At 45.2% G+C, this 25,810-nt stretch overlaps 1 protein-coding gene across 2 annotated transcripts in view; it reads left to right on the top strand.

The window, feature by feature from the left end:
* The window catches only part of pex5 (peroxisomal biogenesis factor 5), a 113,491-nt gene that overhangs the window by 82,923 nt on the left and 4,758 nt on the right, over positions 1-25,810 (top strand). For both annotated transcript variants that reach the window (XM_084336045.1, XM_084336044.1), the window contains one exon: positions 18,343-18,500. In XM_084336045.1, coding sequence (XP_084192171.1) covers positions 18,343-18,500 — 158 coding nt within the window. The remainder of the gene's footprint in view (positions 1-18,342; positions 18,501-25,810) is intronic.

Here is a 25,810-nt window from a genome sequence, read left to right as displayed (position 1 = left end):
ATAAAGACTGCGGGTTTTGAGATGGGTGGATAGGAGACCATTGAAAGAGCTCCCGGTCAAATAATATCGAGAAAGGGAAGTAAAACCGTCTAAAACAAAATAAAAGGTGACAATTCAAAGATATAAGAGAAAAGGAAAGATGTCCACAAGAAAAAGTGAGAGAAATAAGACCCCAGAAGACGTACAAACACCGGAGGAAAGATCTAGACACAAGGAAATGACGGAAGAAATAGCTCAGGCGAGCGTGACGCAAGTAGGCAGGGACGGAGACCCCGTGGAGCCCGCCTGGTTAGCGAGGTTCCAAGCGATCATACTGGCCAGCATACATGCTGCCAAGGCTAGCCAGGAGCTACAAGCTAAGGCTAACCAAGAGCTACTAGCTAATGTGCAAGCTAGCGCAAAAGCTGTGCAAGCTGTACGAGATAGCATACAAGCTAGCGCACAGGCTAACACGAGGAACATACAAGCTGGCGCAATGGCTAACAAGGCGAGCACGCAGAATATTCAAGACAGCATTGATGGATTAAGGGCCGGCATCCAAGCTGAAATGCAGACCGCGTTGGCTAGCCAACAGGCTAGCGCAGTAGCTAACCAGGAGCTACAAGCTAGCAAACAGGCTAACGCAATGGATATCCAAGCTAACACGCGGAACATCCAGGCCAACAGCGATGGACTCGGAGAGGAGTTGGAGAAGGGTCGGGGAATACAAGCTAACGTGGCGTTGGACCGCAGCGAGGCCTGGCCGGAGAAGGACCTGCAAGCTAACATGAAAGTTATCACGGTGATAATGAAGCAGCAAGGGATACAAGCTAACAGGACGTGGGGCCGCATCGAGTCCTGTCCACGCGCCGTCCTTGTTAGCTTGTAGCTCCCTCGCCCACCAGATGAAACGGATGGCCCCCGGGGGAGGGACAGGGAGACGCTGGATACAAACGGACCAACCGGGACTCGGGCACCGAGGTCGGCCGGACCATCCGCACACGAGATGCAGGTGCGGAGGTCGCCCGGGCCGGCCAAGATGCGAACACGGAGGCCACACACACCAACCGGGACCCGAGCACCGAGATCAACCGGACGAGCCAGAACTCGAATAACGAAGTCTCACACACCAAGCAGGACTCGAGCCCTGAGGTCATACACACCGACCAAGATTCAATACCATATTATGCATATAATTAGATAGTGAATGGAGGCAATGATTCAAGACGTACTGCAGACAACACACAGACCACTGGGAATACAGACAAGGTGAACACATTAGTTGGGGAAATGGAGACTTGACTCGGGACATATAATACAAATAATACATACTAGACTAAACTATAGACACTAACACAGGACACACAGCTAAGAGGACAGGGAACATGGGGAATCACATTCAGAGACCTGATCGGGAGCTCTGGGAATGTACTATCATATGAAAGATAAAGATTCAAATAAAATTTTGGACAATAATAGGGACATTGTAGAACCCCCACAGGGGACATCTCCGTCATTATAGGAGGGGCCCTCTCCAGGAGAGCCTTACCCCTCCAACCCTCCAACGGGGGTCAAACAGGGTTAAAAGGAATTACCTGGGAAGTGCCAATTGTCTTTAGTCTTTTTTTATATTATTTCTTCAGAGTTATGTTAGAATAGCAGTTGCTTTAAATGTGCACATGGACAAATATGAAGGACAAGAATTCAAAATGGGGTGCTCCAGTAGCACACCATGTTACCGCGCTGCGTCGCGGGACTCCGTGCTGCGTCACGGATCTGGTTGACTCCGAGTTCGATTCCCGGACTCGCCGTCATTTGCCGAATGTCTCCCCCTGCTCTCTCTCCCGTTTCACCCTACAACTGTCGGTCATGCTTGACCAGAAAAGCGATAAACGCTAAAAAAAAAAGTAAAAAAAAAAAAAAAATCAAAATGTTGGACATGAAGAGAGGCTTGGCGAGCCTCCTTCGGGGGGTATCTTCGTCTCTGGGGGGGGGGGGCTTCTCCAGTGGGAGGGCTGATCCCCCTCCAAACCGCCAACCGGGGAAAGAGTGCGAACCATATAACCATTTATATACATGTCTTTTTTTCTTATTGTGTGGTTAGTTTTAATTTCATAAATGTATGCGGTGACGTCGGTGACATGGGAGGTACAGTGGGGTCAGGGGGAGGGGCCATCGTTCCGGCGGTTCGACCCGGGGGAGGGGGGGCCTTGCGTGTTGTGGGATTGGTGTGGGGGGGCGGGGTTTCCTGGGGTCCTCGGCCGTCGTGGCCGGGCGGTCTGGTCTCCGGGCCGGGGGGGCACCGGGCTTGGGGTCGCGGGGGTTCGGGGGCCATTGAGGCATGGTGCTTAGACCTTCTGCGGACCTGGGCTTGGGGCTCTCGGGGGCCTGGCGGTCGGGCGGGGGCGGGTGGGGGCTCTGGGTGCTCGGCTCCGTGCATGGTGGACCAGGATATGGGGGTGTTCTATCTCTCGGGGAGGAGGGCGGGAGGGAGGGGTTTCTCTGAGTGGGATCTCGTGGGTTGTGGGTTCGTTGTGCATGGGGTGGGGAGCTTGGTGACATGGGAGGTAGCGGACTTGGCTCGGTGGGGGGGGGAGTATCACCCCTCGCCCCTCTACTAGGTCTGGCCCAATCAAATTCAAGGTACCCGTGTCGCTGAGTGCTGGGCCCCGCGTGGGACGGACCTGGGATGCGGGGGAGCCCGGATCTGTATGTTGTTATGTTATGGATGTCACTGTAAATGTTGTGTTGTATGTCTATAAATGTTAAATAAAAATGTAAGTTTAAAAAAAAAAAAAAATGTCCATTGATATGTTTTGGGTCTCGACGTGTACTTAGTGCTGGCCCTGGGTGCTTCTGAACCATGCATGGGCTTGCGCGCCTTGGTTGCTCATCATTGAAACTGCGTTTTTATGGGGCAACTGCGATGGAGTTTGTCTCTTCCGAGCGCCAGTGTATAGGCTTGTCTCGATGAATTCTTGTTCATCTCTGGGGGATGTTAACAGAATAGATCAAAGCATTGGTAGAGGGGTCTCACACCTTTGGGGTGGGCCACCAGGCGCGGTCCTTTGTGTTCTGACCGTCTTGGTGGCGCCCTCTGTGATGTTTTAGATCGACACGCGTACCTGCCCCCCTCCTGGGACTGGGGATGGCGGCGTGATTAGGGCACGGGACTGATTCTGGTCGCGCCGGACCAGGTCAGTTAACCCGTTGTCCGCCGGGGAGCAGATCTGCTGTTCTGGTACCCTGAGGGACTTGTGCTTTTTCGGGGGGAAAATGCCAGGTCGGTCCGGGCGTTGCAGGGTTTGACGTTATGGAGATGTTCGTGGTTATGTTACTACGTGTTATCCCTCACTGTTGCTTGGTCCATGTTGTGTTGTACCTTGCGCCGTGCTGAAGGAGCCTGGTCCTTCTCCATTCTTTTTCGCCCCTCTCTTCTCCTGCTTGGCGGGGCTGGGAGGGGGCTGTTGAGGTGGTTCTTGTAGAACTCCTCTGGCATCCCTGTGTACGTCCCGGTCCGCCGGGCCCGGGTTCGAATTTGTTTTCATCGACCTGTTGGCCTTCTTGAAAACTGAAACACTTGTACTGCTGTATAGCCAGTGTATACCCGCAGTTCTGTTTTTGGAGTTTTTTCTTGGGGGGGTTATAGGAACAACCGCCTCATGTTAGAACCAAGGGGGTGGTTGGTTCCCTGGTGTGTTGGTAGCGGAGTCAACTCTCGGGGTAGGCCGGGTTTGGCCCCGTCTACCTGCAAGTGTGCCCCCGCACCTTTCATGACATCTTCATGTCAGCCTTCTCTGCCTCATCCCCTCTAGAGAGTCGAGGTTTTTTTTGTGGAGGCTGCGACATGGTGCACAGCATGCCAGCATACGCCCCTTCCGCTGGGGTGCTGTTTCAGCAAACCCCTTTGGCGCCTGTCTAGTCCGCAGTGCTCCAGGCTCAGGTCGAGTGGCCTGTTGCCTGGATTGAGGGATCGACCTCTTTTGGGGGTTGTCTCTGCTGGCCTGCTGCCTGGTCCCGCTGTGGGTGTAGCCTCTTGAGTGCTTCGGGGCGGCGTGCTGTAGGGGGGAAGGGCCTGCTCTTGGATGGGCCCTGTCCGAATACGCTGGCGATGTGGGGGGTGGTGTCACTAGTGACCGCCTGGTGGGGTCTCAATGCTGCAGCGTCGTTGGCCTCTCCAGGCCCCCTTTTCCGGGGGGTCCAGTCCCTTCCTGGGGCTGGGTCCTCCTTCGCTCTCTGCTGCTACGGCCTTGCCACGGGGTTGGGTTTTTGCCCTTGACCCCGTGATATTAGGGTTTGTAACAGGGTTTTTATTTCTTCCCGTTCGTTCCCTAGTGGCATGTGGGTTGCGCGTTTGTGTAGTCGTGGGTTCTTCTGTGGAAGGTAAGTCCCACGGTCTGCTCACCCTGTGCGTTTGAGTTGCTAAACTCCTCTTCGCACAGTCGGATCCGATACCCTCCCGTCCTCCGCTAGGGGGGTCCGGGGGCTCGGCTCCTCCCCGGTTCTGATGGTTGTGGGGGGCCTCAGAGGGTACATTTGTCGAGCTTCCGCTCTGCTCAGCTCCTGTATTCCAGTAGACGCAGAGCGGAGCTATACGATAATATAACGTACCGTTATGTCTATAACCATAGTTATGAGTGTAGTGACGCTCTGCGTCGGACTCACTGAGGACCCCGTGGTCTTCGCCTTTGTGGTGAAAGACTTGGGAAGGAGCTGTTAGTATGGCCACACCCCTGATTATGTAGAGGAGCGGATGGGGGTGTGGCCAGGCGGATGGGTGAGTAAAGGTGCATGTGAAGATTTATTCAGTGCTAGTACTGATATGGAAGAGGATTCCAGTAGACGCAGAGCGTCACTATACTCATATAACTATGGTTATAGACGTAACCGTACGTTAGCCCCTCTGGCAATAAAGACCTGATTAGATCTGATTAGATAATAATAATTCATTTATTTTATATAGCGCTTCTCAATGACCCAAAGTCGCTGACAATAGGCAAAAGAAAACAAAGAAACATAGAACCACAGGGAAACGGGGAACAATATGAATACACAAGAACATAGAGCCATGGGTAACAGACAACAAATACAGGAGCCAGTAGGGGGGGGGGGGGGGGGAGGCAGTCGGGAAGTAAGTAAGGGAAACCGAGCGGGGGGGGGGGGGGGGGGGGGGGCAGGAGAGGACAGAAGGTAGGGGAGGGGAAAAGGGGGTGATGGGTTGGAGGACTGTGGTTATGGGTAGGGAAGGTTAAATGCTAGGGAGAACAGGTAGGTTTTTAGACAGGATTTGAAGGTGGAGAGTGAGGGAGCGTCTCTGATGGTCGGAGGGAGGGTGTTCCAGAGTTGGGGTGCAGCACGTGAGAAGGTCCGATCACCAAAACCTTTTAGTTTGGATGACGGGACGGTGAGGGAAGCAGTGGAAGAGGACCGGAGGGATCGGGTGCGGCGGTAAGGGAGAAGGGGGCCAGGCTATGGAGGGTTTTGAAGGTGAAGAGTAATAGTTTGAACTGTATACGTTGCTTAATCGGGAGCCAGTGGAGAGAGTGGAGGACAGAAGTGATGTGGTCACGGGACCGGGTGTTGGTGAGCAGGCGAGCAGCAGAGTTCTGGACCATCTGAAATCTATGGAGGGAGCGGGAGGTGATGCCATTGAGGAGGGAGTTGCTATAGTCTAGGCGGGAGGAATTGAAGGCGTGGATGAGGGATTCAGCAGTGGGGGGGGGAGAGGCAGTGTCTGCTTTTGGCGATGTTGTGGAGGTGAAAGTAGGAGGTTTTGATGACTGAGCGGACGTGGGGGTCAAATGAGAGGGTGGGATCCAGGATGACGCAGAGGTTGCGAACCAGGGGGAAGGGGGTGATGGTTGAGTCGTTTATAGTGAGTGTGATGGGTCCGGATCTGCTGAGGGTGGTTTTGGTGCCGATGAGAAATAGTTCTGTCTTTTCGCTGTTTAGTTTGAGGAGGTTGTGGTTCAGCCAGGATTGTAGTTCTGATAGGCAGGACTCTATGTGACTGAGGGGTGGGTTGTGGGAGGATTGTGTGCTGATGTAAATTTGTGTGTCGTCGGCGTAGCAGTGGAAGTCGAGGTTCAATTTGCGGATGATGTGACCAAGGGGGAGTATATAGCAGATGAAGAGCAGTGCCGAGGACTGAGCCTTGGGGGACCCCCCGTGTGACCGGAGAGGTGAGGTAGGAGGTGAACCAATCGAGTGCTGTGCCCTCAACACCCAGTTAGATTAGATCAGAATCTGATTCTGATCTAATCTATCTAATCTACAGACACAGAAATAGGGTTTGGGAACAGGACTGAAACAGAGGGATATAGAATATACAGCTAGAATGCATAAACTAAAGACATGTTTAGTGGACCTCAAAATACCTTTTTTACTTGCATGTGACTTCCTGCAGCTTCTGGAAGAGTTCATCTGAGACATCCCAAGTACGGCCGAGCTCACGGAAGGCGTCTTTGTGTGTTCTGTCTGACTTCAACTGTTTGAAGACGGCCAAGGTGGTAGATTAGATAGATTAGATCAGAATCTGAAGCTCTGATTCTGATCTAATCTAATCTATCTAATCAGGTCTTTATTGCCAGAGGGGCTAACCACTATTAAACTGTCAACAAAAAAATCCCAAAAGGTCTATTGCATAAAAAGATAATCTAAGGATTAGGGATGCTTGATATTGGCTTTTTTACCTATACCGATATTGTCCAACTCTTAATTTCCGATACCGATATCAACCAATATCACATTTTAATGCCGATATCGGCCGATAATATCGGTACGCCGATAATATCAGACATCCCTACTAGGGATGTATAGAAATGAATTACTGGCTTTATCCAATCTTAGGCCTTTCACACCGGCCGCGCTCCGTGCTGGAGCCGGTTCCCGAACGTAATCTCAAACCGGCCGGCGCGTTCACACCGGGAATAATTGGTTCGGAACATGACGGAGGCTTTAGTTCAGCCCTCTAAGAAAACACTGAGCACCGATTTTTCATGTTCCGAACCAATTATTCCCGGTGTGAACGCGCCGGCCGGTTCGAGATTACGTTCGGGAACCGACTCCGGCGTGGAGCCCGGCCGGTGTGAAAGGCCTATCTGTGGACCAATGTTCTGGAAATATATGCAAATGAACATATATTTATATACAGGGTGCGAATCATGGGGGAGCTCGGTGAGCCATGGCTCCCCTAGATCAGACATCAGCTCCCCTGAAAACATGATTTGTGAATTTTTGGGGGGTCTCTAAATTACTGAAAATAAATGCAATTTTTGCCATGCATTTCTAATTTTTCTGTAATTTTCTGTATCATCGTGTATAATAATAAAATTAGGCTATTTTGATGTATGATTAATGATTTGCGCACTAATTCACTGTAATAGACAATAGCATGAATCTGCACTGCAGATATACCCTACTCGTAATAGATGGCAACATGCTATTCTTGCGTTTACCATTCGGAGCGTGGCGGCGCTGCAGCCTGCAGGCACAAATCAAACTTCATCAAACAAGCGTAATGTCGAAAGTTAAACGAAATATCAAAGAAGTAAGCCTTCTAACCAATTTTGGTTTTACAAAGAATGCGAAGCAGCCTGCTGCGGGGACTACTTCTGTCACATGCAGATTTTGAGAATTGGGCAAATCTTCACCATCAGGTCGGTGGCGATAATGTTGCATTTGCCTACTACTATAATAATGTTAGACTCGATGTGTTTGGTCGTGGACTTGTTGTTCGGTATTGGTTCATCCGTGTGTTTATGTGTAAATAAATAGGACTGTTGTGTGTGAATTTTAGTGTTGGATCAGAGGGGTTAATCTGAGCATGTGTATTTTAATATGTGCGTCTCCATCATGCCTGCAGACCTGTGTGGTGTGGACTATGTGTGGTTCTGTAACGTTACTCATACCCAGAGTCATATTCTATGACTCTGCTCATACCTATAGCCTAATAGGGCCCGTGTCGACCGGGGACGTTTTATGAGTTGTCAGCTCCTGTCTGTCATTAATTTCTATGCTACAGACGCGACCGGCGCGTTCCTTTTCCCAGCGCCGTGCCTCGCGTTTTTGGGCGGAGTGCTCCCTACTAAACTAGTTCAACTTTTGGAGAGGAGCGCGCTCATCAAGGTCACTTTTTTCGACCGACCAATCAACATCGAGGAAGTGGCGGATCCGCGGCAGTCGCGAGACCCAGGAAAACGCTCTGAGTTTTTTTTTTGTTTTTTTTTCAAAAACAGCGGCTGAGTGGCGCAGTGGGCAAGGCGCTCGCCACTAACGCAGGATATGCTGGTATTGAGCCCAGCTCTCTGCGTTGCTACCGGCCGGCCGTCATACTAACACAACTGGCAGTATTAGGGGGTGGGAAAGCCGGTGGGTGGGGATTGGACGTTGTGGACAGCGACTCCTACAGGTCGGTTGGGTGACGCCGGTGCGGCGGAAACAGGAAGTATCGGGGGCAGCGTGAGCCTCCCACGCGTTATTCCTCGCCACTTAGAATTCGAGCTGCTGCTGTGAAAAGATGGGACAGGCTGCCTCCTCGTGTACCGGAGGGGACACGTGATGCAAGGCTTCTATCCTCACCTCAGATATCCACGTCTCTGAACGGATCTCGGCCTGTCTGTCCGACATCTCTGCCTGGATGACGACCAACCACCTCAAACTGAACCGGAGCAAAACTGAATTGCTCCACCTGCCGGCCAAATCCTCCCCCCTGACCGACCTTTCCATCACAAAAAATAATCTAACCCTAACTAACCTTACTGTCATGCACTTGTCCTAATAAACTAACCTACACTGTAGCACTCAACACTTTGATGACCATTGTTACTCAGCTGATAGAGTTGTGCCCTTCCTGATGACTTGTCGTACAGAACATGTAAGTCGCTTTGGATAAAAGCGTCAGCTAAATGACTAAATGTAAATGTACAGCCGACCAGTGGGAGGCATAGTCTAGCAACGTTCAAGACAGGGGAGGGAAGAATTGGAAATACGAAATTGGGATGGGAGAAAAATAGAAAATGGGGAGAAAAAGTGGATAAAAAAGATAACATTTCCAAAAACCTTTTACACAGAAAATAATTGTCTCAATGTAAGTAATGAACTGGGAAGGTTTTGTGGTGATATTTATTATGTAAAATGTTTGACCCTTTTCAACTTTTCAGGTGGAGCCAAAAAAGTCCCCTGCTATATTCTGCTCCCCTGGTGTAATTCACTCACGGCTCGGGCTGTGGTTGAGACATGAACGTAATCAGGTTATTGTGCACCTGAGTCTCCCGAACACGTAGAGACTCAGAGCTTCCTACGCAGTGGCTGCGGTTACATGGTGACTTTTAATTTCGAATTATAACTTCGGAATCAAATCATTCGGATGTAAAAAAAAAATCATGTGAGTTTACATGTCAAATCTTAATTCCGACAAGGTGGTTACATGAAAGAAACTGTCTAATCGGGAGTTTTCGAGTCATCGTAAGGTTTGGGGCTGGGAAGGCTTCTGATTGGGTAAACGTAAACAGGATGTTAACGTCATTACGTTTACCGGAAGTAAACAAACAGCTGCGACCGGTATTCTCAGCTACTGTGCTAGCGTACCAAACAACAGCTACAAGATGGACAACCTTATGACCGCATTTTTCTGTTTCATTTTCATACTTCTAGTTAAGCAGCAGCACGACAATAATATGATACTGCTCATTTTGCGTCTGTTGAGGATGAGAAGAGAGGCACTGGCAGTAGAGTCCCGAAGAGAGTCGAGTGCTTTGTCGAACCAGCAACGGCTTCTATATCTCTCTCCATTGCCATTTCCCACTCGCAATGACAGACAGCAGTGGATGAAAGTGCGTAGTAAGGACTGGTGGAACAGGATCGTCCTAATGGAGTTTACGGACCTTGAATGGAGAGAGAACTTCAGAATGACCCGTGCATCGTTCGTGAAGTTGTGTGGCCTGGTACAGGGCTTCATGTCTCCGGACGAGGTGACTGTCCGTGCACCCATCCCCCTCACCATGCGTGTGGCTATTGTTCTGTACAGACTGGGTAGCTGCGCAGAGTACCGGCTGGTAGCAAACCAGTTCGGTGTCCACAAGGCAACAGTGAAGAAATTTGTGTACCTATTCTGTAAGGGCATCGTTAGTGGAGGACTTCTCAGCAGTCTGATAAGAATGCCAGATGAAGAGGAGGCAGTCGAGATTGCCAGAAGATTCGAGGCGTCACATCACATCCCTCAGATATTTGGCTTGATCGACGGTAAGGTTATTCTCCTTGATTTTCATGAAATGTTTATGCAACCCTAGCGTTTAGCCACCTAGAAAACCTAATAAATAATTAAATAATAATAAAACGTTATGTACATCATCTGAAACACAAGGAGTGGATCTTTTTGTATGAATGAATGAATGAATGAAAACTTTATTTAACAGATTGCAGAATGGGTACAATACAGTACGGCTCAATACACACAATTGTTAAGGGGATGCAGACCAGAGAAAGACGTTTGTCTTGTTTCCATCAGGGTCCCCCATTTTCAATTCATATAGACATTTATGACATACACAACATACATGACATTTATGGCATAGGGACATATAGGTATTTAGTACTGATACATTTGTGACATAAACGGTATTCAAATATACAGTACTGTTACCCCTAGATCCTGACAGAGTATATACATATGATGGGGAGGGGACTGTACATTAGGAGGGGGTGGGTGGGTGGGAGAGAGATATACATACGGCGGGGAGGGAATATATACATGCGGTGGGGAGGAGACTGTCTATTAGGAGGTGGTGGGGGTTTTGGGCATTTACGGTGGCCAGTTTCGAATTGCAGCCTCCCGTAGGTGCTCTTTAAGAGCGGTTTTGAATGTGGGTAGGGATTCACATTCCTTTACAGCTTTGGGTAGGGCGTTCCACATTGATGTGGCATAATTGCGAAACGTATTTAGTCCCTTGTTTGAGCCGAATCTGGGTTTAACATGATTTGTTGAGCTTCGTCTGGTGTAGTGGTTGTGGTATTCACTGACCTTTGGGAAGTATTTTGACATGTACATGGGTACCTTAGTCGTATAGTGTATCTTGTAGACCAGGCCCATTGCAAGTTGCTGTACTCTGTCGTTTACTCTAAGCCATCCTAGGTTGTCAAAGTGGGCAGGGGTGAGGTGGGTTCTGGGGGTAAGGTCAAGTAGTAGTCTGACCAGTTTGTTTTGTGATGTTTGTAATTTTGTTTTAAGCGCCTTTGAGGTGCTTTGGTACCATGAGGTGCAAGCATAGTCGTAGTACCCTTGAATGAGTGCTCCTGCCAGAGTCTTCAGGGTATTCTTGTTTACCAGAGAGGAGATCCGGTACAAGAATCTAGTTCGTTGGTTGACTTTTTTTATTACATTGGATGCCATTTTGTCACAGGAAAGATTTGCCTCTAGGATGGAACCCAGGTAGGTAATTTCGTCTTTCTTTGTGACAATATTGTCACCCACTGCAACTGAGAAGCCGTCGGTCTTGCTGAGTTTGTTATTTGAACCGAAGAGAATGGACTCTGTTTTGCCCATGTGTAATGATAGTTTGTTATCAGCGAGCCATATGCAGATTTTGCCTAGTTCCGAGCTGAGGGTTTTTTCAACCTGCAACTTGTTCTTGTCAGAGACCAGCAGGGCTGAGTCGTCCGCAAACAGGAACAAGTTGCAGTCACAGGCTGACGACATGTCATTTACATAAATTAGGAAGAGTAGCGGTCCTAGTATGCTTCCTTGTGGAACACCACAGCTCACTGTGAGGGGGGGGGGATAGAGTACCGTTTACCTCTACCATCTGTTCTCTCCCCTCCAGGTAGGATTGCATCCAGCTCACTGATAAGCTATCAAAACCAATTGCTTTTAGCTTGTCAATCAGAATGGAGTGATTGACAGTGTCGAAGGCCTTTTGTAGGTCCAGCATGACCATGCTGCAGTATTTGCCCGCATCCACCTCTTGTTTGATGTGGTCGTTCAAATAGAGGAGGCATGTGTCAGTGGAGTGGGACGTTCTGAAGCCAGATTGGAATTCGTAGATTAGATTTTTTTCCGCCAGGTACTTTTCGACCTGTTCGAAGACTATTTTCTCCATGACTTTTGAGATGGAGGTAAGAATAGAAACAGGGCGGTAGTTGCCTGGGTCTAATTTGCTGCCCTTTTTGTGCAGAGGGGTCACTCTCGCAATTTTGAAGTCCTTGGGGACGTGTCCCTGTTTTATAGAGAGGTTTATTATGTGTGTGATGACTGGGGTGATGGCGGCTGCTGCGTCTCTGAGGAATTTGGAGGGGATGTTGTCATGGCCAGTGGCCTTGTTAGGTTGGAGGGCGCTAAATTTTTTGAGTACCTCATCGGTTGTTACCATTTCAAGTTTGAAGTCGTCTTTGTGGACCCCTAGGTTTTTGTAGTATGCTACTATGTGTTCTACCCCATAACGCCCTGAGTGGGAGGGTAGTTTGTTTACCAGTGTTGTGGCTATGTTTGTGAAGAAGATGTTTAAGTAATTGGCTACATCCAGCTTGTCTGTGATGAGTATCCGGGCTGGCTCTCCATCTCCCAAAACTCAAGATACATAGCTAGCTATTTATCTCGCTCACACACACACACACGTTGGAAGTGAGTAGTAGTACTAGCTAGTAGGCTATGATGACAATAGCTGTAACACTAGCTAGGCTAGTTGCAGTGGTGGTAGTAGTAACATTAGATGCTCTAAAGTAGTAGCTAGTAGCCTTCAACCATTGTAAACATGCAACGTAGTGTTAAGCTTTTATGCCAAAATTAACAGGGGCAACGTTAAGCAAGCACAAAGTATTGTCCGGTTGTGGGTTGCTAACGTTACAACGGCAAAAGACGTCAACAAGATGCTAGTAGTAGTCGGAAATATTAGTAGCTAATGTTAGCTAGCTAGCTAATATAGATGCAAACAGACAAGGGTTGGCTAACCTGACTCGTAGTTCGCCGTCTCCGTCTCCCTTTCTTCCCCGAAGTCACAGTCTACACCGTGTTCGTCTGCGGTGGCCATTGGTCTTCCTCCCATCACCCGGTCCATCTCATCAAAAAAAGGCCAGTTGGAGGGGTCAGAACCACTGGTTTTATTTTTAGCTTTCGCCTTGTTATATTCTTGTTTGAGCTGTTTCCATTTATTTTGGACCTGATGGACGTCCCTGTTCCCATAGCCGACGTCATTCAGTTTGGCTGAAACTGTCCGAAGTAGTTCAGCATTTTTGTACTTCCTCCCATCTGATCGTTCTATTATTTTTAAGTCCTCCATAGCATTTATTAAATAAATAGTTTCAGCCCTCGACCATCGCTTGCTCCTGTCCGCCATCTTGTATGTAACTTGTGTGTAGCCTATGCGCGATCATGCGCAGAAAGACCGGGGGGAACTAATTCCGAAAAATGCGTGAAAAGCTGGGTACATGGACAGAAAAAGCTTTAATTCGGAATGATAAACGGAATAAACCGGCCACTTACATCGGAATGGATTTTATTTCGGAATGGCCATTTTCATTCGGAATTAAGTATTTTCAGATGTTTACATGATAACTTTAAATAGGATTTAACGTTAATTCCGAATGAAAAGGGGAATAAACTGTCCATGTAAACGCAGCCTGTGTGGTAGTTGGTAGGTGCACAAAAGTTACGATACCTCAGCCTAGGAAGGTCCGATAGACTCGGGAGTTGTCTCTACATGTTCAGGAGACTCACTCAGGCGTATAAAAACCTTAGCATGGCGATGTGAATGAATTAATGAAAACTTTTTTTTTATTATTATCTTTTTCCTCCTTTTTTCCGTTTTTCTCCCATCCCAATGTTAGTCGTTATGCCAATTCCCAATCCCCTTTCTTGTCGTTGCGCACTCTACCCCCTACCGTCGGTCTGGGAGGGCGGAGACTATCACATGCTTCCTCCGACACATGTGTACCCAGCCCACCGCTTCTTTTCACCTGGCAGCGCGGACTCTCTCTGGGAGAGTGTAACGTGTGGAAGGTCACACTACCTCTCTTAGATCATTCCCTTGCTGTGCAGGCGCCCCGACCGAACTGTAGGAGTCGCTGTTTACAACGACCAGGACCCACCCTCTAACACTGCCAATTGTGTTAGTATGGACGGTCGGCCAACCCGGAAGCACCACAGCTGGATTCTATCCCACTGTCTCTGTGGTGGTAGACAGACGCTTAGTCCACTGCACTACCCGGCCGCTTCGAAAACTTAAATAAATAATTAATAAATAATAAATAAATAAATAAACTTAAAAAAAAACGCACATCCTCCGTTCCTTGGTGCTGAGCCAAACTGTAAAAACAGTAGTACATAAAACAAAGCGGGGCTCGCAACTCACTTTTGATGCTCCAAGGTGTTTTAATTGTCACAAATAATAGCAGCAGATACAACGTTTCGACCCTTCCGGTCTTTTTCCAGTATAAACACAACACAAAATTACATCTTTTTATACAGGAAATCGATTTGATTGATTAATTCGAATTCATGATTTAGGACGATGTTTAAAAATGATCTTCACTGGCGGCTAGGTGGTGCAGTGGGCAAGGCGCTCACCACCAATGCAGGAGACGCTGGGTTCGAGCCCAGCTCTCCGCATTGCTATCAGCTTGGCTGGTCGTTCATACTAATACAATTGGCAGTATTAGGGGGTGGGAAGCTGATGGGTGGGGATCGGACGTTGTGGACAGCGACTCCTACAGGTCGGTTGGTGCGCCTGCGCAGCAGAATCAGGAAGCAACGGGGGCGGCGTGCCCTCCAAACGCAGACCCCCGACGCTGAGAGATCGCGCTGTGCAGGTGAAAAGATGCGACTGCTGCTTCCTCGAGTACCGGAGGGGACACGTGATGCAAGGCTTAGTCCACATTGCAGCCGGCTTGTGGGAGGCATGGCCTAACAACGTTCGAGACAGGGGAGGGTAGAATTGGACGATACGAAATTGGGATGGGAGAAAAATAGAAAATGGGAGAAAAAGTTGATCAAAAAATAAATGATCTTCACCTTTTTTTTTTTTTTTTTTTTGATCCACTTTTTCTCCCATTTTCTATATTTTCTCCCATCCCAATTTCGTATCATCCAATTCAACCCTCCCCTGTCACGAACGCTGTTTCTTGCCTCCCACAAGCCGGCTGCAGTGAGGACTAAGTCATACATAGCACAAGTCCCCTCCGGTACTTGAGGTAACAGCAGTCGCATCTTTTCACCTGCGCAGCTCGATCTATCAGTGTCGAGGAGTAACGCGTGGGAGGCTCACGCTGCCCCCGACACTTCCTGATTCTACTGCGCAGGCGCACCAACCGACTTGTAGGAGTCGCTTGTTCACAACGTTCGATCCCCACCCTTCAGTTTTTCCCTCCCCGTAATACGGCCAATGTGTATTACTGCGGACGACCAGCCAAACTGAAAAACAATGTGGAGAGCTGGATTCGAACACGCGAATCCTAGCGTCTCCACACTGGTGGCGAGTGCCTTAGACCACTACACCACCTAGCCGCCCTATCTTCACTTTTTTTTTACTCTCAAGAGTCACCTTTTATTTTACAAAAAGTGATGTTTGGTGAAAGTTAGATTTGCACTTTATTAATCCCAATAGGGAAATTCATTCTTGTTTGATACACAACATACATGACATCATGACATTTATGACATAGGGACATACATGACATACATGCCTCTTTGAACTGCTGCGGTCAGGCAAGCGATACCGGAGTCTTAAGGCGAGCACAGAAAGACTCAGAAGAAGCTTCTATCCCCAGGCCATCAGGCTGCTAAATGAACAATAAACACTATGCAACAACCATCAAATGCACACAGCACACACACCCACACGCACACACTCACTTAAACAAACAACACACTGCAGCACCCACTCTCCACACTTTAGATCACACAAACACACTTTATATTTATTGATAAAGGATTTGCACTACAACTCGTACACCTACTGTAAATTGTACCTAAATTGCACCTCATCCTATTTCTGCCTTGCACTATATAGTATTGTATAGTATTGTATATTAGTACACTACACAGTATTGTATATTATATGGTAACTCAGTTACGTCTACTCTGCATCGAACATTGTACATATGTCTATACTGAACACTGACCTAATTTTTTTACTTCTAATTTACATGCTATACTATGTTATTTTATTTCATACTTATCTTGTCTTGCACAGTCTCTGGAGCGTAACAGTAAGAAGCATTTTGTATAAAAGTATTCTGTACTTCTGTATGACAACTATTAAAGAAACTTGAAACTTGAACTTGAGGTATATAGTACTGTTACATTTGTGACATATACGATATGCAAATATACAGTACTGTTACCCAGAGATCCCAACAGAAAATATATACATATGATGGGGAGGAGACTGTACAATAGGAGGGGGTGGGTGGGTGGGTGAGAGAAAATATATACATACGGTGGGGAGGAGACTGCCTATTAGGAGGGGGGGGGGGTTGGACATTTACGGTGGCCAGTTTCGAATTGCAGCCTCCCGTAGGTGCTCTTTGAGAGTGGTTTTGGATGTGGGTAGGGATTCAAATTTTTTTACGGCTGTGGGTAGGGCTTTCCACATTGTTGTGGCATAATTGCAAAACGTGTTTAGTCCCTTGTTTGTGCCGAATCTGGGTTGCACATGATTTGTGGAACTCCCTCTGGTGTTGTGGGCGTGGTATTCACTGACCTCTGGGAAGTATTTCGAGTGTATCTTAGTGTATCTTGTAGACCAGGCCCATTGCAAGTTGCTGTACTTTGTCGTCTACTCTAAGCCATCCTAGGTAGTCAAAGTGGGCAGGGGTGAGGTGGGTTTTAGGAGTAAGGTCAAGCAGTAGTCTGACCAGTTTGTTTTGTGATGTTTGTAATCTTGTTCTTAGCGCCTTTGAGGTGCTTTGGTACCATGAGGTGCAAGCATAGTCGTAGTACCCTTGAATGAGTGCTCCTGCCAGAGTCTTCATGGTATTCTTGTTTACCAGAGAGGAGATCCGGTACAAGAATCTAGTTTGTTGGTTGACTTTTTTGATTACATTGGATGCCATTTTGTCACAGGAAAGATTTGCCTCTAGGATGGAAGCCAGGTATGTAATTTCATCTTGCCTTGTGACAATATTGTCACCCACTGTAACTGAGAAGCTGTTGGTCTTGCTGAGTTTGTTATTTGATCCGAAGAGAATGGACTCTGTTTTACCCAGGTGTAATGATTAGGGATGTTCGATATTGGCTTTTTACCGATATCCAATATACCGATATTGTCCAACTCTTAATTTCCGATACCGATATCAACCGATACAAATATATGCAGGGTTTCCCCCCCAAAAAATGGAATAATTTCAGGTAATTAACATTACATATCTCTTATCACAACATTATGCATACTTTTGACAATAAATAAAATTAGAATTTGTTCTTAATTGCTTGCCTGGGTAAATAAAGGTTAAATAAGGGGGGTCCTGAGGGGGGGGTGGGGGGAAGGAGAAAGGAAGGGTGCAGAAGAGCTAGCAAGAGCATTTGTATGTATTGTAGTGTATCGTAATTATTATGTATATGTATATCCTTTAATCTACATTTATTTTGATTTAAATACTGGACTATCATAGTCCTATGATTTATTGTGGATTTTTACTTTTAATGTTTGTGTGTCTAGTTTTATGTCATGTCAAAAAATTGAAAATAAAATGTAAAATATATATATATATATATATTTTTTTTAAACGGATACAGATCATTTCTGATATTACATTTTAATATCGACCGATAATATCGGACATCCCTAGTAATGATAGTTTGTTATCAGCAAGCCAGGTGCAGGGACATGTCTCTAGTCCCCAGACAACCCGACCTACGAGCGAATCTATGAAGGGGAGCAAAATATGGCAGGAGACTTATTTTGCAAAAACTCATAAAATCACATCTAGAATTTGCCCACCCAGATGGTACCAAATTGTCCAATTTGGGGCTTTGGCCCAAGGACTAATATACAAAGGACAGATATACAGACAGATACTGTAGACATACAGACAGAGATCCCTTCCTTTATAGTTGGATAGCGCCTGATGTGTTGTCAGTGGTAGAAACCCCTCCGCTATATCCACATGAAACCCAACCCACACACCAGACAAAAACTAAATATGTAAACAAAGTGCAATACCAAGAGGGGCTATCTTGCCTCGAAGTCACTGTTTGACGACATTACAGATCCTACCTTTTAAATGTGTCAATCACAAAGCGATAAATCTGCAATGCCTAAACATTTTGGTTTGGAAAAGTATGGACATTGAAAAATGGAATGCTGCAGACCACTGTATAGACTACAAGAACTGTCTGTTTTTTTTACCGTTTTTCCCTCCTCTCTCTGTCAGGACTACCTCCTGTGGAATAAACTTGGTGCCACTCTGGCCAACGGAAGCCGCTCAGAGGAGGCAGTGGCCGCCTACAGGAGAGCCCTGGAACTGCAGCCAGGGTTCGTCCGCAGTCGCTACAACCTGGGAATCAGCTGTGTCAACCTAGGAGCACACAGGTGAGGGACAAATGTTGTGGTTTTTGGGAGGGATGTGTGTTCACATTTTCTATGAATGTTCTAAAAGATGTATTCTTTATTGATACAGATTTTGACTGTACCAATAAAGAACTTTTTATTTGTATTTAATATACAAGTTCAAGTTTGTTTTTATTTGTCAGAACAAAATACAGGATACTTTATAATGAAATGCTTGTTTCTTATGAGCCCCTGAGAGTGTGCTACATACATTAACACATTGAATGCCCATCACGAGAATTCTCGGATTTCTTTTTTTATTAGCGATCTGAATTCATATTTCATCAACTGAGTCTACCGTTGGTAATCCTGCCTCGCCAGGCGCTCAGATGTGAAAAAAGCGCCCCCTATCGTCTCCCAGATGGTAATGCACCATTTTGGATTGGACTCGATGAAAATGGACGAGAGAAAAAAACTCCGGAATCCACATTTTACTTCTCACGCATGTAACCGGAGCCGATCAGATTCATTCTGGACCCTCAGCACAGCGTGTAATATGTGTTTTACAGTATACGCGTGGGATCAATAAAAGGATAGATTTTTGGAATGGCGATCAGGAATTGGAATAATCCATTTGGATACCATCTGATCTCAGGTAAGGAATCTATTTGACCAGTCTTAGGATAATCAGACCCGTTTTCACGGAGATATAAGCTTTTCCCCTATAATGTGATATGGCTGTTTGACTGTAAGATTGATCAGGAACTGAGAGAATCGATTTTCAGCGCGCGGCACCAGCGCGCACACGTACACATATACTATCGATAATCTAGCGTTTATTTGGTAACGATTCATAAATAAGCCGAAAAATTACAACGTTCTAGAATATTACTGTACAGGGCGATTATCATGGAATCTTTTATTTTTCCGTGAAAACGAGCCTTTCAAAATGCTATAAAACGGAAATGAACCGATAAAAAAACATACCGCTTCGACAATGTTGACTGGAAATGAGTCATTGATGATGCGACGGGCAGATTAGACACATAGCCATAATTTAAAACATAGATTAGGCGATATTAATGCTAACATTGCAGTGGATGGTGGGCATTCAAGCACTAAATGTGCGCCCCCTGCTGGGCACTGAAAGTGTTAAAGATAAAGTAAGTAAAAAATTAAGAAGTAAAAAGTAGGTAAAGTCAATATACAATATACAATACAGAGTAAAATTAGTACCAGTGAGGTAGAATGCAGAGGTACAAAATTTGGGGTATGGTGCAAATGAGGTATGAATGTGGTGCAAATCTCTTTATATACATAAATATAAAGTGTGTTAAAGTGTCTAAAGTGATATGAATAAAGTGAGTGGTAAGGTGAGTGTTTGTTTAAAGTGAGTGTGTGCATGTGGATGTGTGTGCAGTGTCTGTAGATGATGGGTTGTTACATAGTGTCATTGTCATTGAGCATCCTGATGGTCTGGGCCCAGGAGTTCAACACTTGTAATCCCTATCTGATTGGATCAGATTTGTATTCATTAATTTCAACTCATTATGAATTGAAAATGGGGGACCCTGATGTAAACAAGACGAAAGTCTTTCTCTGGTCTGCATCCCCTTAACAATTGTGTGTATTGAGCCGTACTGTTCAGTTCAGTTCAGTTCAGTTATTTTTTATTTCAGGCTTTGGACACATAACAACGTCCATTCCATAAATCACCAAAGTTTTACCAGCTGCTATTGCAGCATTGTCCAATTGTCCGAAAAGGGCATACATACATGCATAGTAGATACCAGTGGCGAAGCGTACCGGAGTTAACCGGGCCTTCATAATATTATATATTATTAATATTATATTCCAAATAAAATAAGTCCCTCGATACTCCGTGCTGCTGCTGCTGACTTGAAATAAAATAGACCGTTCTGTGGGCAGTCGGCCCGACACTAAACAGCAGTCTGTTATAATCACATTTGTATGAGCTAACGAATTCCGTTATATTGGACATTTGTATTAATTATATCAAGCGAAGAATTGAGAAAGCAGAGAGTCGAGAGAGTGGTTCAACGTTGCGTGATCGCTGAAACCAATGCCGATCTCCGCCTCCCAGCGAGTTGTCATTATTAGACATGCATGGTGACTCAACAACGAAACAAATGTAACTATTTTAATACAATTCAAATTGTGCTTAGAGAGAAGTTACGGTATGCAAAGAAAGATCAAGTCAAGAATTACCAAATGAAACGCACAGCAGCCCAGCCAATATTTCAAGACAGACATATATTTGTGTGGAAATAAAATGCGCAGCGGCAGATCAATATAATCAATATAAATTAATTTGTTTCACTCACCATTTTGACGTGGTTCACCTGAAGACGAAATCCATCCTCCTGTCCGTTTGGGTGAACTTTTCAATGACCCGGTCATACAGCTGATCAGTCCTTTTCAGATCCAGGAGCATTTCTTTTTCAATTGACATGGAGGATAATGCAGAGAGTCGGGCTTGTCCGGTTGTATTCCTCGCATATGTTTTAATGCGCTTGAGGGCAGAAAATGTCCTTTCCACGGTTGAGGTGGTGACAGGGATAGTTACAACTAAACACGTCAGTTTATATAGCTGCTTCATGCTTTCACTGAGTTTTTTTTGTTGAAGAAATAGAAGAAGGTCAGATGGGTCCTTTCCCTGAAAATCTGCCATAGAATACATGACACCGAGTTCGGTTTTCAGCCGTGGCAAGTCAAAACGCGGCCCGTAGCTGTCAGTCAGGCTTGTGAAAGCAGTTTCAGGGAACGTTTTCTTGTAGATGGTGAACTGCGTGGGATCCAGAAAGGAAAGGAATGAAAGCTTTTCGTGATCTTTAAAACGAGTTGTCATTTGATTTAGAATATTGTCAATAATGCCATCATGCACCTTCTTGTAGTATGTACGTGGATCTCCGCACGCTCTGCGCCCAGGTGGCACACCGGTGGTGTTCACTGTCTCGTCATAGAGTTGCTCAAAACGTGGCCTCTGCTCCTCAATGCGAATGCAAAACTCGTCCACCCGAGCCAAACAAAACTGCATGTCAAATGACTTGCTCTGCAAAATGTCAAAAAGAACATCTGCATGGGAAAACATTTCGTAAAATGTTGAAATTAAAAAGCTAAATTCAAAGGTGCTCAAGTATGATATATGAGCATCAGCACCGCCTGTAGCAGTATCGTCAAATTCCTCATGGTGGTCAACTATGTACTGGAACACGTCCTTAAGAGCATCTTTCTGTTCAAATACAGTGCAAACCAATCTTGATGTGAAATTCCACCTAGTTGGTGCAACTCGTGGCAGTCGCCTTTGACACATCTGGTCAAGCACTTGCGTACGTTTGGGCGATTTAGTAAAGAACGCGGCCATGGAAGACAGGTGTGAGAGGAAGATTTTGCATTCTTGAATTTTTTTTACACCTTGAGATAAAACTAAATTAAGGACATGTGCATAACAGTGTATGAAAAGCGCATCGGGGACCCTTTCCTTCACTTTGGCTTGGACACCGTTTAGTCCCGAGGCCATAACGGGTGCACCATCGTAACACTGCGCTACAAGTTTATCTGTGCATGCATATTCCTCCAAGAAATTAAGAGCCAGGGTTGCAACCTCTTCTGCTGTTTTGCCCCCCGACACATCCACATATTTAATGAACCTCTCTTTTACGCCACCGTCTGTTACATAACGAAGAACAATTGACAGCTGTGCAGCATTGCTCACATCAGACGTTTCATCCAGCATTAGAGCTACACATGACGCGTTCCTTATTTCTTCTTTAATTTCGTCATTCATCACATCAGCAACAGCACTTATCAAATCGTTCTGTATTTGACTTGAGGTTCCAATAAATACCTTGGAAGTGGTCAGATGGTAGTGCAAAGCTGGATCATATTCTGCTAAAAATGACAAAAGCTCCAGGTAATTCCCCCGGTTCAAAGATGTTCCACTCTCATCATGGCCCCTGAAAGCCATCTCCTGTTTCCCTAGGAAAACCACGCAGTGTATGAGCCGTTTTAAAATCTCCCGATTTTTTTTGACCTTTTCGTTGTGCATCGTTGTTTCTCTCCGTCTCTGTTCATCCAGCTGTACTTTGGCATCTAAAAGACTACGCCCATTGACTACAGCTCCAAATGTGATTGGCTGATCAAACTGTCACTCCACACCTGGGCTCCTGTTAAGGTTTATTGGGCAGGTCGAGCTAGAATACCCGATGGAGGAAAGTCTGCCCAGAGACTTGTGAAAAGAAATCTCCGATTGGCTGTTATTTTCTCCTGTACAAAAACGCTCTAATGCGCAGTGAATGGGTCGAAAACAACTATGGCGAGTGAAACAGTGCGGTTTTAACAGATTAGCGACACAAACTATTTTAATACATTTGATTAAAAAAAATTAAAAAATTAAAATTAAAAAAGTAATTTTTAAAATTCATATTTTCTTTCTTCTGAGGCTCACAGGGCCTTCTCTGAATACCTTGAAGGCCCTGAGAATTCGCCACTGGTAGATACATATAGTACACATTTCAGTACACACATATAGTACACATTACAGTACACATTACAGTATAGTATACCTGCAGTATATAATAGCATATATAATAGTATATAGTACATAATAGTGTATACAGCACATATATAATGTGATGTGAGATATATAGTACATGATATATACAATACAATATAGTACCATAATATAATAGTATATACTGCAAATATACCGTAATTCCTCTAATAGTAACCGGTATTCAATTAAAAACCGGGTCTCTATTAATGACCGGGTGCGCTGTTGAGCTAAGCAATTATAAGCCGGCCTCCTAATACAAGCCGGGTTTCATGTATATTAGAGGAATTACGGTATTTCCCTCAACGGATTTACCATAGGCAGTATATTTAGTTATTGTTGTTATACTGGCCTGGCTGTGCAGTAAATACCATATAATGGTATGGTGTTAATGTTTACCAAGAGAGTAAGCCTACCTCAGAATTGTATAAAATGAAGTTATTATTATTATTATATCAGTATTGTGATTGCACTATTTTACTTTATTTAACTTTTTTTGGCCACCTGTAATTGCACTGTTTACTACCGTATTTCATACAGTACTTGGTTTCAATAAATGAACCCAGTACATTTTACTGGGTTCAAACTGACACAAAATGTTGATTTATTCATTATGATCTGTTTGAAAATTAGAAATATAGGCCTCTCTCTTATACAGGCCTCCTCCTAATACAAGCCTGGTATCAGCTACAGTTGAAACAAATACAAGCCGGGGTTACTATTAGAGGAATTAGGTAGTTCAATATAATATACAAATTAATTATAATATGATTATATAATGTGATATGATATAGCGCAAAGACAGTATCATATGTATTTATTATTATTTTATTTTTTTATATGCAATTAAAGCTCTTCTTCCCTTCTGTACCTATCAAAAATTGATTTATGTTTTCACAATATTTTAGTTCATCCTGTAGCCCATTCCACAGGGTGTAAGAGGAGATACACATTATTTTCAGGTTGGTTTTCATCACAGGTTTTTTGAAGTTCAATGGTCCTCTGAGGTTGTATCCCCCCTCTTTATCCAGAAATGTGCTTCTTACATTTACCTGTAATTGATTATTTCTTGCTTTGTACATAACTTGCAGAGTTTTAAAGTTTACCATATCAATGAACTTCAAAATGTGTGACTGTAGAAACAGTGTGTGTGTGTGGCCTGCTGGTCTCTGACAAGAACAAGTTACAGGTTGAAAAAGCCCTCAGCTCGGAACTAGGCAAAATCTGCATATGGCTCGCCGACAACAAACTATCATTACACATGGGCAAAACAGAGTCCATTCTCTTCGGTTCAAATAACAAACTCAGCAAGACCGACGGCTTCTCGGTTACAGTGGGTGACAATATTATCACAAGGAAAGATGAAATTACCTACCTGGGTTCCATCCTAGAGGCTAATCTTTCCTGTGACAAAATGGCATCCAATGTAATAAAAAAAGTCAACCAACGAACGCGATTCTTGTACCGGATCTCCTCTCTGGTAAACAAGAATACCCTGAAGACTCTAGCAGGAGCACTCATTCAAGGGTACTACGACTATGCTTGCACCTCATGGTACCAAAGCACCTCAAAGGCACTAAAAAACAAATTACAAACATCTCAAAACAAGCTAGTCAGACTACTACTTGACCTGACTCCTAGAACCCACCTCACCCCTGCCCACTTTGACAACCTAGGATGGCTTAGAGTAGACGACAGAGTACAGCAACTTGCAATGGGCCTGGTCTACAAGATACACTACGCGACCAAGGTACCCATGTACATGTCAAAATACTTCCCAAAGGTCAGTGAATACCACGATCACAACACCAGAGGGAGCTCCACAAATCATGTAAAACCCAGATTCGGCTCAAACAAGGGACTAAACACGTTTCGCAATTATGCCACATCAATGTGGAACGCCCTGCCTAAAGCTGTAAAGGAATGTGAATCACTACCCACCTTCAAAAACACTCTCAAAAAACACCTACGTGAGACTGCAATTCGAAACTGGCCCCTACAAATGTCCTAACCTAGTTGTACAGTAAATGACCAAGTAAGGCTTTGTCAATATTCCAATGTACAGTGTAAAATGTGTGTGTGTCCCCTACCCAACCCCCCCCCCCCCCACCTCCAATGTACAGCCCTCACCCAACCCCACCCCACCAACCTCCTCCAATGTACAGTTTCTACGCCAAATGTATATACACTCCTTTTCTGGACACTTTTGTATCACAAACAGTACTGTTTTTGCAAATCTGATATGTCATAAATGTATAGATGTAGCAGTACTGTCTATCTGTATGTCATGTATGTCATATATGTTATGATGAATTGAAAATGGGGGACCCTGGTGTAAACAAGACGAAAGTCTTTCTCTGGTCTGCATCCCCTTAACAATTGTATGTATTGAGATGTACTGTACTGTACCCATTCTGCAATCTGTTAATAAACTTTTCAATCAATCAATCAATGTGGTCCCGATATCCTGCATTGTTTATTACTCTTATTGCTCTTTTTTGTAGGATAGTCAATGTATTTATGGTTGTTTTGTATGTGTTACCCCGTACCTCTGTGCAGTAATGCAGGTAAGGCCAGATCACTGCACAGTACAGAGTGCAATGAGTTGGGATTGAGTACATGTCTCACCTTACTAATGATTCAGATGCTCTTTGCCATCTTAGCCCTCACATATTCTATATGGGGTTTCCAGCAGAGTTTATGGTCTAAAATCACTCCCAGGAATTTATTTTCATATACTCTTTCTATTCTATAGCTGTACTGTACTGTACCCATTCTG

The sequence above is a fragment of the Notolepis coatsorum genome, assembly GCF_963971535.1.
Source record: "Notolepis coatsorum genome assembly, chromosome: 19".
Taxonomy (NCBI): domain Eukaryota; kingdom Metazoa; phylum Chordata; class Actinopteri; order Aulopiformes; family Paralepididae; genus Notolepis; species Notolepis coatsorum.
Note: the sequence above shows the minus strand (reverse complement) of the source record. Positions and strands in the feature narration are given on the sequence as shown.